The following is a 17748-nucleotide window of genomic DNA, read 5'->3' as shown; positions in this document are numbered from 1 at the left end:
CCTCAGTAAAACTACTAAGGTGCTGTGAAGTTGGGAGGCACAAGGGGAAAGTGAATGACCCCTGCTGGTGGAGCTTCCACACCACAAGTATATAGTTGTAAGGGATTTACGGTTTTATGTCCCAGAAAGGTTTGGTAGTCATGTAACATACTTTTGTGAGCCGTAGCTTTGATCTAAAAAAAAGACAGAAAAGGCATTAAAAACAACATCATACAGTCATTAGATGTGGTGTTAATGACTGTCTGTAGATCCTATTGCTTACATGTTAGACTACAACTTTTACTTTGAAGGACAAAGACCATGTGATGTAACACATGGTCACGTGACATCTTTGTTTTGATGAAAAATGTAGATTAAAAGATGACTGACATTTTGAAAAACAAAGACAAATAAAGATGTTTACCTTTGTCAGTCCCAAATCAAAAGATGCCAAAATACTAATCAGAATATCAGAAAAATTGAGCCTTTTCCTGATTTTTGGGTAGGCTCGAAATTTGGAAAAATGAAGCCATTCTTTGATTTTTGTTCTGGGATAAAAAAATGGCAAAAGCCGTTTTTATGAGTTTTTTTCCAGTGTCAGTCCCAAATCAAAAGATGCCAAAATACTAAGCACAATATCAGAAAAATTTAGCATTTTCCTGATTTTTGGGTAGGCTAGAAATTTGGAAAATTGAAGCCATTCTTTGATTTTTGTTCTGGGAATGAAAAAATGGCAAAAGCCGTTTTTAAGAGCTTTTTTCAGTGTCAGTCCCAAATCAAAAGATGCCAAAATACTAAGCACAATATCAGAAAAATTGAGCATTTTCCTGATTTTTGGGTGGGCTAGAAAATTGGAAAAATGAAGACATTCTTTGATTTTTATTCTGGGATGAAAAAATTGGAAAAAAAACTTATTTTGAGCTTTTCTCAGTGTCAGTCCCAAATCAAAAGACGCCAAAATACTAAGCACAATATCAGAAAAATTGAGCATTTTCCTGATTTTTTTGTGGGCTAGAAAATTGGAAAAATGAAGCAATGTTTAATTTAGGTTCTAAAATGAAAATCAGTAAAATAGACTTTTCAGATGTGAATTTGAATTGAATATCAGATTATACTAAGATACCCCCACACCCCAAGTGCCTATGGGATCTTAGTATAATCTGAGCTTCAATTTGGAAGTGACTATTTGAAAAATGGAGCAATATTTAATTTAAGTTCTGAAAGGAAAATCAGTAAAATAATTGTTTAAAAAGTGAATTGGAATTGAATTTCAAATTATACTAAGATCCCCCGACCCCAATCAGCACTGAAAATGCATTTTCTGTTTAATAAAGAGCTGGAGAGACAACAAAGAACAGACCAATTAGGCTCTATGCACAGCAGCCATTTTAGAAATAAATTTGGCCTCCTCCTTACTTCCTTCACAGGTGTTACCAATGATACTAATGAAGGCTCTGTTTCATATAGTGTAGCACAGTGGTTCTCAAACTTTTTTAATTTCAAGGAACCCCATAACTCAGAGAGTGCACTTCCGGGTCCTTTTGGTTCCATTTGGTTCCATTTGTACACTCTCAGCGTTACACGCCCGTAAGGGACCATTGGAACGCCCTACAGGAACCATGAGGGTCCCTAGACCACACTTTGAGACCCTCTGGTCTCCTGTTTCCAGTGAGCCAACATGCTCATTATCAGCACCCTGACTCTGTTTGACCAGAATGGAACAGAGACTTCAGCCGTATCATTGGTAAAACCTGTGAAGGAAGTAAGGAAGAGGCCCAATTTCTTACCAATATGGCTGCTGTGCACAGAGCCAATCAGTGCTGAGCTGCACTGTAGTCAGTATGTACACAGAGTGCCTGTCAGTTTAGCTTATGTTCAAATAAATGACCTTTAACCTCTTAAACACTCTATTCTTACTGAAAATGACTGAAAATGACTACTCACAGCGCTTATCCATCTTGGAAGAGTCTGGAATTCCACACTGTAAAAATTGCCAAAACGGGTATTTGACCTGTGTGCGTGTGCGTGCGTGCGCGTGTTTAAGAAAGTAGGTAGCTGATATATTGCACTTTTTACCTTGCCGCTAAGTATGCTCTTAGTTGCTTGTTTTAGACATGTTGAATGCACTTATTGTAAGTCGCTTTGGATAAAAGCGTCTGCTAAATGACTGTAATGTAATGTACTTACATGTAATTACATTGATGTATATTTTCCATAGTGTAAGGGCTGAAACACCGGTCTCCCTGGAGGAATCTTAAAGAGGAGAATCCAGTCAAAGTGTGGTTGTCAGAGCATAATATTTCCGCCCGACTGGCTAACTGCCTTTGGGTCTAATAAGCAGCGCGCCCAGTCACATGTAAAGCACATTATTTTATACACTGTTTACCTTCTGCTCACAAGGGGAGGGGTCAGGTGGCTAAGCCCAGCCCCTAATCCCGGTTCACCAATCACACATACATAAACATGAATACTGAAGGGTCGTGGTCGAGCCCCCCCGCCAACATCCTGGTAAACCATTAGCATGTCCTTACAATGTAACAACTTGTCTTATTTCCAATTATCAAACTTTACTATTTACACAAAGTCTGGTTTAGTATTTCTTGTTCAACATCTCTTAAGCTTTAGAATAAGTCCACACACATTATACATTCATGATTGCAAAGAAACAGCAGTTAAAATACAATGCGTTCAACAAAAACAGCAGTTACTTCAGGACTGAATATTTCCCCCAAATGACATTTCTCTTTGTTAACAACACAAGTCATAGTTATCCAGACTTTGTCCTTTTAACTACAAAGACTCAAGAAAGAAGAATAATCAAAGTGTATATATTTTAACTGTTTACTCAGTCATCTTGACCTGGCTTCTAACCATTCACTACACATTTGCTGTCTGTGGCTGGTGCCCAGGAAGGAACAATGATTATTCTGATTAGTTCAGATGAAGACAAAAGAGGCCAACCTCAACATAGGGTGTCGACACTTGGACTCCAACGATTTACATCTCTGAACCAAGAAACAAAAGGTTTGCCAGACAGCCTGTTCCGTTTCTCACCTCACCTGGGCTTCTATAACTTAATACAATGGCCAGAACTCTTGGGGTGTTTGGGAATGCAAATCGATCGCATCTCAGCCTGCATAAACAGATGGGGGCCACCAGTTATTTTCAACTCCAAGCACTGTTAACTGCAAGAGCTCAAAGTCACCTAGTACTGTATCTCAAGATGAAATAAAATTACTTATATCGAACACCGTGCTTATGTTTGAAAATGATACCACAACATTAAATGTAATGTGCGTGTGTTCAGGTCCAGTAGATGAGTACTTGCTACCGTTTGAAGAGGAGATTGGACCTCATCCCTCATTGGAGGATTTACAGGAAGTGGTCGTGAACAAGAAGATGAGACCCGCCTTCAAAGAGGACTGGCTGAAACACAACGTGAGCGAGCACGCACGCACGCACGCACGCACGCACGCACGCACTCACGCACTCACACAAACATGCACGCGCAGGTATTGGGATAATTTGCTTGTCTGGGTCATGATCCTAGAAGTCCTCAACAGTCTCTCTGCCTGTCTGTCGCTCTGTGGGGTTTGCGTCAGGTGTGTGAGACAGTAGAGGAATGTTGGGATCGTCTGTCTGTCTGTCTGTAATCTCTCAAGAACAGATTCAGAGCTGCGCTACTGAATCTGTCGGGAGCCCCATTCAGAACGTGTCAACATTAGCCTACAAGTGGGCGTGCCTTAGATCAGGGAGCAGGCCGCCCTTTACCCAATCAAATGTAGTGGGCGGGATTTACATCTGTGCGTTTGCTTACCACTGGAAACAAATCCAAACTCATTTAACAATAGCGTCCTCGGAGCCGACAAAACCACGGAAAGTTAGTAACATTTTAACTTGTTCTTCCATCATAGAGACAAGTGGGCTTATAACCAAAACGATCCAGGTTCCGTGGGAAAAATGTTGTTAGTGTTCCGTGGAGCAATGTTGTTAGTAGGAATGAAAACATAGGCGCCCCCACCTGAAGAGGAGGGCTGAGGGCAGACCAAACGGGCCTATTTCCTGTGCCCACGTTCTATTGGGAGCTCCCCCCAGTCAAATTCAAAGGAAAAACACCAGAGGGTGCTGTTTTTATTTATTTTTACATGGGTACCCAAATTGGTCTGTCTGGCAGGTGTGTGAGACAGTAGAGGAGTGCTGGGATCATCTGTCTGTCTCTCTACCTGTCTGTCTCTCTACAGGGTGCGTGGCAGGTGTGTGAGACAGTAGAGGAGTGCTGGGATCACGACGCGGAGGCCCGTCTGTCTGCCGGCTGCGTGGAGGAGAGGATCAGACGTCTCCACGGCAACCCCGCCGTCATAACCCCGCCTCCCTCCCACCACAACTATAATGGAAATAATATGAAAACTACACTATTGCCTGTATGATTATGGTTATAAACTTCTATGAGCCTTCTAAAGAAAGGACTTTGCACACTCTGCTGTTTCTAGGTCTATTTACAGAGTTTGTAGTAGTAGACAGACCGTGTTCTCACCTGTTGGTATCCTGTCAGAGTAACTATTTCTAAATAGAGCCATGTATGACTCTGTCCACTAACCACACCTCCAGCTATTTGTGTTCTCTTCTTGTGTATAAAGGAAACACACAACTGAGCAATCGAGAGGCTGCATGTAGGCAGTCTCCGAGAGCTCTCGTATAGTATAATAAATGTATGTTGATTCATCCACTCTACTCTCTGTGGAATTATTTCCTTTATATTGATGTGAAGTTTATATTTTTCCATAACAGATGGCGCTGTGAGCAGGGTGTATCTACTGTCCGTCAGCACTCTCTTTTCCAGGATGTCAGTAATAGCGCTACAAGGCAAATCTATCACTCACAAACGCAGCGATGGGCCTGTGGATCAGAGGTGCTGACCGGCAGAGACTACACTCCAAACGAACTACGGGTAAGAGTGGTATGACCCAATATATATGCCAAGGATATTGTATTGATACAATCAATTGTGTTAAAGTTGGTCGTGAAAAGCGAGCCATTCGTAGTCAAACGATAAATACCTGTACTCCGGTGCAAAGTCCTTAAAAGGAAACTGTAGGTCGTGTAAGACGAGCCGTCCGTGAAAGTCGGAAAATACCTGTACTCCGGTGCAAAGTCCTTAAAAGGAAACTGTAGGTCGTGTAAGACGAGCCGTCCGTGAAATTCGGTAAATACCTGTACGAACTGTACAAAGTCCTTAGCCGGAAACGGTGTGGAAAAAGGAAAAAAATATATATATAGTTAAGTGATGGTTTTTATCTAGGAACGATTACAGTAGGTGTTTACCTCTATTCTGCTTTTTTGTCTCTGGTTGTGGAAACAAACAACTCAAATGGGAAGATAAAGGGAGGATGGTAAACAGCAAGAAATTAGTTCATAGGTTCTGTTAACTTTGCATAAGACTCGAGCAGCTGGTGTGTATGTGTATACAGGATGAAAGTGTGCGTAGGCCTACATGTATGAATGTAAGAATAAGTCAAATAGTAATATCCACTATGTAATATGAGTAGGAACAGTCTGTATGTTGGAGTAAACACAGACATAGATAGAGGAGTGACAATATTGTGAGTATATTAGCAGTTGTCATCTAACAGTCTTAGAACTGGAAGATCTACAAGCAGACCCCCTGCAATGTTGTCAATCAGCTGTTTTTAAACATAGACGGATAGATAGGATTTAATGGTTAATGGGAGCTTTGTTGTCATATTCAAGGAGACAAAGTGACGTGATTATAGTGGAGGTTAATATGACTATATTACCCCTTATAAGTATAATAAAATAGAAGTCAAATATTTAACCAGTATCCCTGCTAATCAAGGAAAGGGAAGAAAAAGGAGAAAATTGTACTCAAATAGAGTATGTCAACGTACTTAGTTACCTTCCTTATTTTGGAAGAGATAGGTCATTTTGTAACTGCCGTCTTATTTTTTCCTTGGTATCTTACACTACAGAAAAGGTTAGTGGTTAGTTCTAGGGATACTCCCAGTATAGATAGTAAAGTTTCAGGGTGAGAGAGACAGTATGCAGGAAGTAATGAGTGTTTCAGCTTCTCCCCCTCACAGCAACCAAGGGTCCAGAATTGATGCCCACTGGGTGGTAATGATAGGAAACACCACTTAAGTGAGGAGCCTAGGTGAGTGTCGAATTTGTTTAAACATTGCACAGAAATTTCCCAGAAACAGTGGGGACTAGATCATTATTGTAAGAGTAGATTATGATTTTTTTTTTTGTAAATTGTAGTAATAGGTGAAGTTGTGGCATTAGTGTCAGAGTACTGTATCATAAATCTGGGGATAGTTGGGTGCTGGTCTATTTGAAGAGCTATAAATACCCATCTAATAGAGTGATAGATCTATCCAATCTGGGTGAATTATTCAATTTGGTTGAAGGTTGTGCTGCTTTGGTCATATGGACAAGCCAAATACTTTATGACAAGAATGCCATGAGGGTACTGAAGTAAAGTTGATTCACTGCTGCATAGGAGCATTTGTATATAACATTATATGAACATGGACTTTAGTAATAGGAGTGACACACATAACTGTTGCAATAATAGTAACTTCATGACAGTTGCGACTGGAGAGACATAAAGTGTACTGTAGTTTACATAGCCTGCTTACTGCGTGTCCATCAAATGCTCTACCTATCACATCGTGCTATTACTAAGGAGAGGACAATGCAGTCACACTTGCAGTCTAATCGTCAAATAGACTGTGTCCGCATCTCAGACAGAATGTGTTGGAATGGGGCCAACACGATGACACTGAAATGGAATCTTTTCCAGTGACATTTTGGGACTGACAGGAGCAGATTTCAGTGACCTAGGAGGCAATGGACAGGTGGCTTTCTTTATGTGGCTTGCAACATGGAGGACTCTGAACAAGCATTCCTGAGGCACATGCATTAGGGTGGGACATGCATCGACTCAACAGCCATGATGAACTAATGAAATGACTTTTCTTTTCTTTTCATGGGACTGTTAGCTGTTGTCCTCTATGTGAGGTGCGGGTGTGATGGTGTTGCATTGGTGGTCTCACAGTGAGTAGGTGAGTAGCAGGCTTATTAGTTTAGGCCTATGAACATAATGTAAAAATTTAAAAATCCCGGACAAGTTTAGGCCTATAGAGATAATGTATTGACGATCCCTGAAAATGAATGTCAATGAATGTCTATAGCTACATAGTCTTAAGATTTCGGAGGCGAGATGTTTTTATTTGACAGAAACAAGTGGCTTGTCGATATGATCAGATGGTATGCTATTAAATCAACTATCAAATTATCATGAACATACTAAATGAAAAATCTATAGAGCAATTATAGTGTGTAAGTGTATGTTGCTCACACTGAATTTGGAGTATTTACAATATACATTTCTGATGGCTAATACTACTTTAGGGAAAGGAAATTTATGAGACATACAAAACGCATCTCTAGCACGAAAATGCAAACTTGCATGCAGAGAGGAGATGCCACAGAGTGTATTTGTGAGTTGCTTTGTGGTCTGACCAATAATAACCAGATCACAGCTGTTGTGGCCCCCACAGGGGCCACACTCAACAACAATAAGAGTATTTGGGAGACTATATTAAGACAGCAGTTTCTTCGTGTGACGACTACAATGTCAGTAATTGAAGAGGTTAGGAATAGGGTTTGTTATTAAGGATAGATAGAATAGGGAGAGACAAGTCAGAGTGCAGGAGTATATAAGTTGAATCATACTGTCATCCAGTACAGGGTTATTTCATGAGTCCTGTAGCAGTGGTGTAAGAAGTACTCACATTTGACTTGGGTAAAACTATCAATACACCAAGGTAGAGATACTTTGTATAAGGCCTGTATTCGCAATGTTACTTAAATAAAAATATAAAAGTATTAGCATCAAAATATACTTAAAGTACCAAAAGTAAAAGTACTGCAAAGTTTGAAAATAGCATATCTACATGCTCACAACGTGTTGCAATGTGAACTGGATTGACTATTTTCAAATAGCCTATGTATAAAATAGGGCTAAAGTGGTTAATGTATATTTAAATTTATATCTGCAAAGTTCTAGTAACCAAAAGTTTTCAAATAAGTGTAGTGGACAAAGGAAAAGTGTTGAGAATTGGCAATAAAAAATTTACTTCAGGACATTACTTGAGTAAATGTACTTGGTTACTTCACACCACTGTCCTATAGTAGGATACTGTGGCACAAGGTAATGAGCTCCACTGTAAGAAGTATCAGTCACTTCAGTTTTTGTCTATACAAAACTCATCTCATCCTTGTTGGTGTAATGTAATTATACACTGGGAGAGAGTGAAGATAAGGAAGTATAGACTGATAAAAAGTATAATATTGCTGAAAAAGACTACATATTGAACTAGTAGTACATGTACATAATATATGTCATACGTGAAGAACCTTTAGTGATAAAATAATGTAATAACCTACTATAGGATAAATCGAGTGTACATTCCTACATTGGTTCAGTGCTTCTCAAAGAGGGGAGTAGGCTATTAGGAAAGGGGGGTAGTACAAAAGTAGGCTTTGTTTTTGTCACCTGTTTTCAGTCCTTTTCAGTTATTATTGGCCAGTGGGTCCCCTGCTGGGTCAGTGAGCAGCTGATCCCTGCTGAGTCATCAGTGAACAGTTAAGAATGGAGATAATGAATAGCCAAATATTGTGGAAAATATTATATACAGTCATGATGAAGGAGAAGGAGGAAAATTTATTAGGAGATATTTGAGCAGAGTAACAGCATCACCAATCAGTATGTGTCCTTAGTGTGAGGCAGTGTATTTAACAATACACCCCCTGGACATGACACTAGTGTGTCACAGGGACGGACCCCAATCCAAACCTTAATGCTGAGTGCAAGGCAGGGGGGCATTGGGTCCCATTTTTAGAGTTTTTGGTGTGACTAGGCCGGGTGTGAGCTGACCTCCCGGTCTCGGGGCGGACACTCTGAGGCCACAAGGCCACGAGTTGGTATTCAAGGATGCGGAGCAAGTCTGATGAGAATGGATGATACCCGGGTATGTGAACTTGTATGAGTGGACCAGGGGTGTCTCTCAAGTAGTTTTTTAAGGAAGGAAAATGGTTTGAGAATCACTGGTATGTTTGGAAGAATGTTGAATGCATTACAACCACAGTTTTGGTAAAACTAAAAGGTACAAGTTTATAATGGATGGTTTCTGAGTAATGAGAACTTTGAGGTGAAAGAAAATCATGCTAACCAAATTGCTGTTTTTCTAATAGGAAGCCTGATATCTGGTTACAAATGTTGTACGTTATTCTAATGCTAATTGGATTTTTCCTACTTGTCAAGGGGAGGACCAATCTTGGACCGATGCTCTTTTTCAGGTGCAGAGTAATGGATGGCGGGTATCTTTGCAATACTGTGTTGTGGTGAAATGTTAATAAGCATTTATTTCCCTTCCATCGTATGGGTCTTGTTAATATGGAGAAATGAACTAACTCTACTAAAAACCTAACATGTCTAAAACAATGAATGTTAGTGCGATGCATTGTGAGGTCTGTGGACAAAATGCAATTACAGGAGATGTTGAAGTTCAACATTACGTCTGCAGTGGTAAGACAACACTCCCACTAATGAACAACTGGAGGTATGGAAATGTAACAGATTTCATCCATTATTGAAAATATGTATTGTGACATATTAGACTATAGATTGATTATCTTGTAATGGTGATTCCTATAGTGTTGACATCACCATACAGTGAAACATTCATTTTGACAATACCATGTAATAAGACTGGTATAAGTTTCCCCTTGCCATTACAAGGACTAGAGGGACAAGGATTAAGTACAATTACAGATTCATAGTTTGGTCAAATAACCTGTAGAATAAGCATAGAAAAGGTTTTGAACCAGTAATTGGGCAACTGTGTTTAAGATACATTTAATGACTAAGTTAAAGGAAATACTTAGAAGCGTTATCAGGCACACATATAGGATAAAACAAATATTTTAGGTTAGAGTTAGGATTTGACATAACCAAAGCTGTTGTGAAGTTTGTCTATTTTGCAGTTTGAAATCCAATAGAGTAATCTGGAGATATAAGGAGATGTGTTGGGAAATGACATTTCCCACATAAGGAGTTTGGTTTGTATCTTGAGCAATTGTATAATTGTATAGTTTTTTACTCGCACATCATACACTGTCTACTTGCTGTCCTATATACACATTCTAGAAATTGTTGTCCAGGTCCTAAACATTTAAAAAGACATCTATATAACAAACGTATTAATTTACAGTGGAACCAATCTATGTGAAGCACAATTACCTGCACAAGATGTTTTTTACAGTTATGGAAAACCAAAGGATATACAGTGACCAGTGACCAGTGACCAGTGACTGTGAAAGTAGCCAATTTTGCAGCAAAGGTGCCCGGATTTCCCTAGTGCCCACTATCTTGTATCCCCAGTGACAGCTGTGATGGGTGCACTGGTAGGAGGAGCACTGGGAGCCTAGCCTGGTCGAATATGCGATGGCAGATTTGTCTGGTTCCAGGCTACCGGAGGCCAAGCAAGTGCAGTTGTTGTCGGTGCCCAAACAAAGACAAAAAAGACACATGCCATACAACTTAGAACTGTAGACACATGCCATACAACTTAGAACTGTAGCCACGAGGAACTGTAGCCAAGAGGAGAGAAGAGAGACTCATTGACATTTGAGCTCATGTGAAGAAACAAAAACAAAAACACACCTGATTGCTGGCTTACAAGTGGTCGCTCGGAAAAACAATACAGAGGATCGTAGGTGGAATTTCCCCAAAGAATGCAGACAGAAAAGGGTTTTCGCCCCTACCAGCGATCAGAAGTGTCTTGTATGTTTCCATATTTCTTTGTAAGGAGTGGTTGTGTTAGTGGACATTAAATGCCATGAATGTATTTCTCCTTTTTAGGATGTACATAGAACTATTAGGCTTCTGGAAAATACTGGTTGGAATTCAGAGGCCCACAGGTGAGGTCTAGAGAGTAAATAATTGTAGTAATATCTCATTACAGTCTAGTATTTCATATCTCTTGGTCTATGATTCTATTTGAATCAAAGGGAGGATTATAATGGAAATAATATGAAAACTACACTATTGCCTGTATGATTATGGTTATAAACTTCTATGAGCCTTCTAAAGAAAGGACTTTGCACACTCTGCTGTTTCTAGGTCTATTTACAGAGTTTGTAGTAGTAGACAGACCGTGTTCTCACCTGTTGGTATCCTGTCAGAGTAACTATTTCTAAATAGAGCCATGTATGACTCTGTCCACTAACCACACCTCCAGCTATTTGTGTTCTCTTCTTGTGTATAAAGGAAACACACAACTGAGCAATCGAGAGGCTGCATGTAGGCAGTCTCCGAGAGCTCTCGTATAGTATAATAAATGTATGTTGATTCATCCACTCTACTCTCTGTGGAATTATTTCCTTTATATTGATGTGAAGTTTATATTTTTCCATAACACAACCACACCCACCTGCTCTGCGTGGCCCCGCCCCTTCCCACGGTGGCCAACGTGGACCCGGCCCACAAGGAGTCCACTTTATGATGGAAGGGTTCAGGGGCGCCATTTGGTAACCGGAAGGGTGGGCACCTCGATGTTCTGCCAAGGCGCAGCCTGCCATGGACGTTAACGCGTCAAATAGTTTTTTAATTGCTTTATAAAAGATCGCGCTGTGATCCGGTGCCCACTTTCCCTGTAACTCACACGGATACGGAAATAACGTCATCCGAAGATTTCCGCCTCCGTTCACTTCAGCGGCGGAACAACTGAAAGCCGGGCCGGGAGGCACAGCGCAGTGTGTGGGTGCACATTTTGTGGGTTTTCCGCGGATTCGGTCACTTTTTGGGGGGCTTTTTGTCACTTTATTTCGGTTTTAGGGTTAGGTTAGGGTTATGTTGTTTAATTCTTATTTTTGCCTGATTTTACCGATTTATTATCTGACGGCCCGGGCCCTCCTGGGTCGCGGGCCCGGAGGCGGCCGCCTCCCTGGCCTCCCCGGACGCTCCGCCACTGGTTCACTTCCTGTCTATTGGTTTCCTGCATGCCTGTAACATCAGTTCATTTGTTGTCTCCGCCAGGCCGAAGGCATGGCGAGAGAGTATGTTTTACCCCCTGTCCGTCCGTCCGCCCGTCCGTCCGTGTGTCCGTGTGTCCATCTGTCTGTGAACAGCTAATCTCCGGCACCGTTGGCCCGGTCGCTGCGAAACTGTGCACACACACTCCCTGGATGCCAATTCAGAACATCTGACCCAAAACTTTTACATGGGCCTGTTATAGCGCCACCAGGAGGCTGATTTGTGCAAAACACATTTTTTATATTACTCGTACAGATTTTAACGAAACATCACACAAATCGGTACACAGTATCTCTATAGTCATGTGATCAACATGGATCTGTCCCATTTTCCATATCACATCCTGATTGGCTAAGATTGCCTTCCAAACTTTGCAGGATTGGTTCGTTTTGAACAAAATGCCTCAAATCATCAACACAGCATGCGATTTCCGTGAAATTCTGCACGCACATTCCCACTAGGCCGAGGAAGAAATGCCACTTAAAAACGTTCAAATCAGCCTCAGGCCGATTCACGCTTTTACCTATAACTGCACCGATCTGCGTGAAACTTTGCCCGCACAATCCCTAGAGGCCAAGGAAAAACCTTTGCCCTGCATTTTTCACATCTGCCTTTTAGAGCGCCACCAGGAGGCCGACATTTGGAAAACAATTTTTTTGCTCTTACTCCTTCAGATTCTGTCCAAAAATCACGCAAATCGGTACGCAGTATCTCTATAGTCATGTCATCAAGAAGGATGTGTCCGATATTTCATATTCCATCCTAATTGGCTAACATTGGCTTCCAAAGTTTGCAGGATAGGTCCGTTTTGAACAAAATGCCTCAAATCATGAACGCAGTGTGCGATTTCCATGAAATTTCGCATGCACATTCCCAGTAGGCCAAGGAACAAATGCCAACCTTTTCACATTGGCCTGTTATAGAGCCACCAGCAGGTCTAATTTAACAAAAAAAAAATTGGAACAAAATGCCTCAAATCATGAATGCAGTGTCCGATTGCCGTGAAAGGCCTAAGAAGAAATGGCGCCCTTTTCACATTGGCCTATTATAGCGCCACCAGGGGGCCACAATAACCTACCTGACCTGGCGGAGACTTGTGCTCCGAGGAGCACTTGTTCTAGTTTTGCCCTGGATTTGACGAGACACAGTGGTTTCAACATGCTCTAGCAAAGGAAGCGATAGTTCCGGTCATTTTCTTTTTTTCTCTGCATGACAAACAGTGATCCCTTTGTGTTTACCAACCGTCTGACAAGCGATCATAATGTATATAAATGTTCTGTGGCCACTTGGGGAGGTTGGAAAGACGTGCATTTTTGACAAAAGCGGCAAGGAAAGTTACCTCACGGGTGCATTTTCTTTCCTCTGGGGATCGGACCGAATCGCTGGCAGTGGGTGAGTTTATTTATGTATATACTCTGGCAGTGAAAGTGAAGTTAATAGGAGACCTTAACAAGAGCAAAACCATATTTAAAACATTGTTTTTGAACCTGGATCATCAGCAGGCTCATCAGTGATTACACTGTGGGAGTTGTTCTGGAGTTTATATTATTATCTTAGTTAAATAATGGTCTCCTACCGCAGCAGAGCCCTGAATTATTGAATTATGGGCTCAGGAATGCGAAAAAAAAACGAGTGCATCTCCATGAATTCAAAGCTTCATGGGGTAAAAAAAATAAGTCATTTTGGGGTTGAAGTATTCCTTTATATTGACAAATTTCCACCAAAATGTTAAGTAATGTAAAGTATAAATGATTTGAACATTCGACAATTAAGGCCTAATATTTCTACAATTGCTGAAAATTATACAAAACCTGTACAGCCAGTCACTTTTGGCATAAACAAGAAGTTGAAGGATACAAGTTTGATACGTTTGATAATGCATGTTCAAATCATACAAATTCTTAATTTTTTTACATTTTGCCAAGGAAGTTTTTTTTATACGTTTGCATCTGCACCCAGAATCACAGTTACTGTCAATTTGATCATGCAAATAAGCGGTTATCATATATTGTCCAAGATTTACATATTGCGCATCCTTCCCAGTCTACCCCATCTACCTTTCTTTTGTTCTCCTTCAGATCACAAAACACAACAGGAAAACAGGAATTTAATTAATTCATTAAAAATATAGCTGCAAGCAGCAATATGGGGGCCAAGGAATGCAATAGGCAATATGCAATACGCAATATGCAATATGCACAATAAGCCATAGAAACAGAATAGATTGAACTTGAGAGAAAGCAGCCCGTGCAGTTAACAAAAGATGATTCTAAAAAAATACCTCAAAATTGTACTTAAGTACAGTTCTTGAGTACATGTACTTAAAGACGTATGCCAAAATCCATTTGAAAAAAAATCTTTTCACTGTTCTCAGGTCAAATATTGATATTTGAATTTCAAGCACTGAAAGAAACTGTGATGGGATTGGTTTATTTTCAGGAAGCGGGTATCTTGCATGCAGAGATTTGATTGGCTGACAGCTCACAGCATTCTGTTTGACTAGGATCATACTGGAACCTGGAACTTCTCAGGTGACCAGTGGAGGGCAACCGTATACACAGGGGGAGGAGCCATTGACAGGGGGAGGAGCTATACATTAAAGGACATTGTCACAGGTCCTGGTCATGGCAAAATATCTTCAGAAATAAATATTCTATTGATGACACACACACACACACACACACACACACACACACACACACACACACACACACACACACACACACACACACACACACACACACACACACACACACACACACACACACACTTCACTTTAAAACAACAGTAACAACACACTCTACCAGCCTCCAGTGGTGTAAAATGGCAGATCTACAAGCTCACAATGCCTTGCGCTTGTAGATCTGCTATTTTCACATGCACATACTGTATGTTTTATAATTATAATCTAAATCTACAAAGTAACTAGTAACTACTTTTCAAATAATTGTAGTGGAGTAAAAGTACAATATTTGCCTCTGATATAGGTTATAGTGGAGTTACTGGAGTAGAAGTAAAAGTATTAGAAATTGTAAATACTCGAGAGTCAAGTGCAAATACCTCAAAATTGTACTTAAGTACAGTTCTTGAGTACATGTACTTAAAGACGTATGCCAAAATCCATTTGAAAAAAAATATTTTCACTATTCTCAGGTCAAATATTGATATGCGATTAAAAGCGATTAATTAATTACAAAGCATCTAATTAATTAGATAATTTTTTTTAATCGAGTCCCAGCCCTATATATATATATATATATATATATATATACATATAAAGCCTCACCTAAAGGTTGTTGCGTTCGAAGATAACGTGATAAATACTGAGTAAAGTTCAAATGTCACGATGCTTCGCACGATCAAAATGACAAAAAATTAGTCACGGATGACCTTTGCAGACGGTTTTACATATTTGCATATCTCTGGAATCACAATGAAATAATAATAGGCCTAACAAAGAGATGCACAAGACCACATTCACTCAGCAAACATGAAACATATTCAACTCAAAACCTTAAAAATTTGATTGTTATGAGACACTTGACGCTCAAAGCATACATTGACCTTAAGCCGAACATAGCAGCTCGCTAGCATCATGGTGCTAGCATGATGGTAACTAGCATCATGGTGCTAGCATTATTTTGATGGTAGTAGCAACTTTTATGATTGTTATCATTAATATTTGCTCTCTGATGCATTGAAAGCAAGCTAATCTATCCCTCTTTGTACAGTATGAGGTTAGAATAGGTTAGAATAGTTCCACAGTGAGGATGATGATGATAGGTTTAGGTTTTTTTGTAATTTTTATGGTTCACATAAAAACTAAATTGTATATCCCAGATCCACAGCGAGATTCTCTTGGACGTGTCTGATAAAATTAATATCATATATCTACATACTGAATCAAGCAACTTAAAAACTGTCTGGGGTGAATGTTTGAAAGTGAAATATCCCTTTAAGCAACAGACCTCGATACGGCACAAATACCTCAGATAATATGTTTTTTTTCTATGTCTAAAAGTTCTGTTCTTTATTTTATTACATGATGATTTGTTGTGAAGCTTGTTGTCTGTTTTTTTTTATGGAATATGAAAAATAGTAGGTTAAACGTAAGTTGTTGTTGTTATTGTTGTTTTTTATGAACAAAAAATACATGTTTTTTTATACCACCTTCCATGGATTTTGGCTCATACAGTGCTTCATTGTTGTATTCAGGGGTTTTAACACAGGATGGTTAAAAGAGGGATACATGGAAAACTTATATAGAAAAACGAAATGTATTCATAAATAAAGCTGAATTGACAAATGATGGTGTCTGTTAGTCTGTAGAATCAGTAGTGTAGGTGAGTGGATGTGTGCAAAGTATGGCGTGGGGGTGTTGGATGCAAAATAAAATAAATACATGCAAAATCAAATGACTTCTTTAAGCATGTTCTTTTAAGCATGTTCTTTAAACACACTGAAATCAACTGACATCTCTTTATGCACTGAATGTCTGTTCTGTAAACACGGAAATCACTGCTCTTTGAGCTCAGTTTGCTTTATGCTACAAGCCGGACATCATCATCACTGCCCTCTTGACAGCTGCCCTCTCATCACGTTGAGCCTAGCAGCATGCAATCAGTTGTTTGCATCCACAAGTCAACAGCTGGCTTTGGGTCAAGGTGGGTGTGCATCAGGGATGAGAGGCGAGAGTCTGACAGCCAGGATCTGTAGTTTAAAAAATATATATTATATTGAGGTATGAAAATCCACTCTCACATGCATCACTGCTCAAGGGCAGCTAGTGTAAGGGACAACATAAGGACTTTCTAAATGTTGGAGTAAGTCTCTGGATTGCTTGTCTTCACATGTTGACCAAGTCAATCCGTGTATCTTGCGTTCAGTCAATAGCAAATCTGAAATCCCAAAATTGAAAATTGGCTTGTTTTTCAACATCAGCCTTTAATCTAACCTGACACCGTCAAATGGAAAAAAGTTTTTTTAATTATCGATCTTTCATATACATTATGTCCTATTATATACTTGCGTTTGTAGTTTTAATCCTATCACCCGGAATCGGAAGTAACGGCAACACGCTGGTCGTGCCCATAGTTCAGTCCTCTTAGCAGTCATAAGCTAGCTTGCATTATGGATACCTGCACGCTTTACAGAGCCCAGCACCAGTTGTGTTTGGACTGTGGTATGTCTTACATCTGGCTGTCACAGAAATGTAAAACAAACAGTCGAACAAAGGTTGAGAGATCAGTTCTTGCAAAAGTGGCACAGTGAACTTAATAATATGTGACATTTATGTTGAGTCCAAACAAGAGTTTAAGTTGGAAAAATATCTGTTGAATAGACAGGCCATTTGTAATTTCAGGGTGAACACAACAATCCCAAAGGCTACTGGTAGATATAAAGGGCTGGAAAGAAGCCAGAGGTTATGCAATTTATGTAATGACAATGGAGTTGGAGATGAGTTTCACGTTATATTTGAGTGCAAAAATAATAACATTATGAATTTTAGACAAAAATTATAACTCACCCATCTAATACATTTTTACAATCTGATAAGCCACAAGTTATTTATAAATTGGGTGCTTTTCTGAAAAACGTTCTTCCTCTGTTCAAATAATGCTTGCCATGCCTTTTGCTACATCTGTTTGAAT

The 17748-nt window shown here is 39.8% G+C and overlaps 1 protein-coding gene across 1 annotated transcript in view; it reads left to right on the top strand.

The window, feature by feature from the left end:
• LOC308090030 (activin receptor type-2B-like) overlaps positions 1–4631 on the top strand; it is a gene marked incomplete at both ends in the record, with an annotated part of 79849 nt that extends 75218 nt beyond the window's left edge. The window contains 3 exons of the mRNA XM_080435056.1: positions 3287–3417; positions 4221–4400; positions 4617–4631. Coding sequence (XP_080291182.1) covers positions 3287–3417; positions 4221–4400; positions 4617–4631 — 326 coding nt within the window. The remainder of the gene's footprint in view (positions 1–3286; positions 3418–4220; positions 4401–4616) is intronic.
• Positions 4632–17748: the final 13117 nt, after the last annotated feature.

This window comes from Gymnoscopelus braueri, assembly GCF_963280865.1.
Source record: "Gymnoscopelus braueri genome assembly, chromosome: 8".
NCBI classification, from domain to species: domain Eukaryota; kingdom Metazoa; phylum Chordata; class Actinopteri; order Myctophiformes; family Myctophidae; genus Gymnoscopelus; species Gymnoscopelus braueri.
Note: the sequence above shows the minus strand (reverse complement) of the source record. Positions and strands in the feature narration are given on the sequence as shown.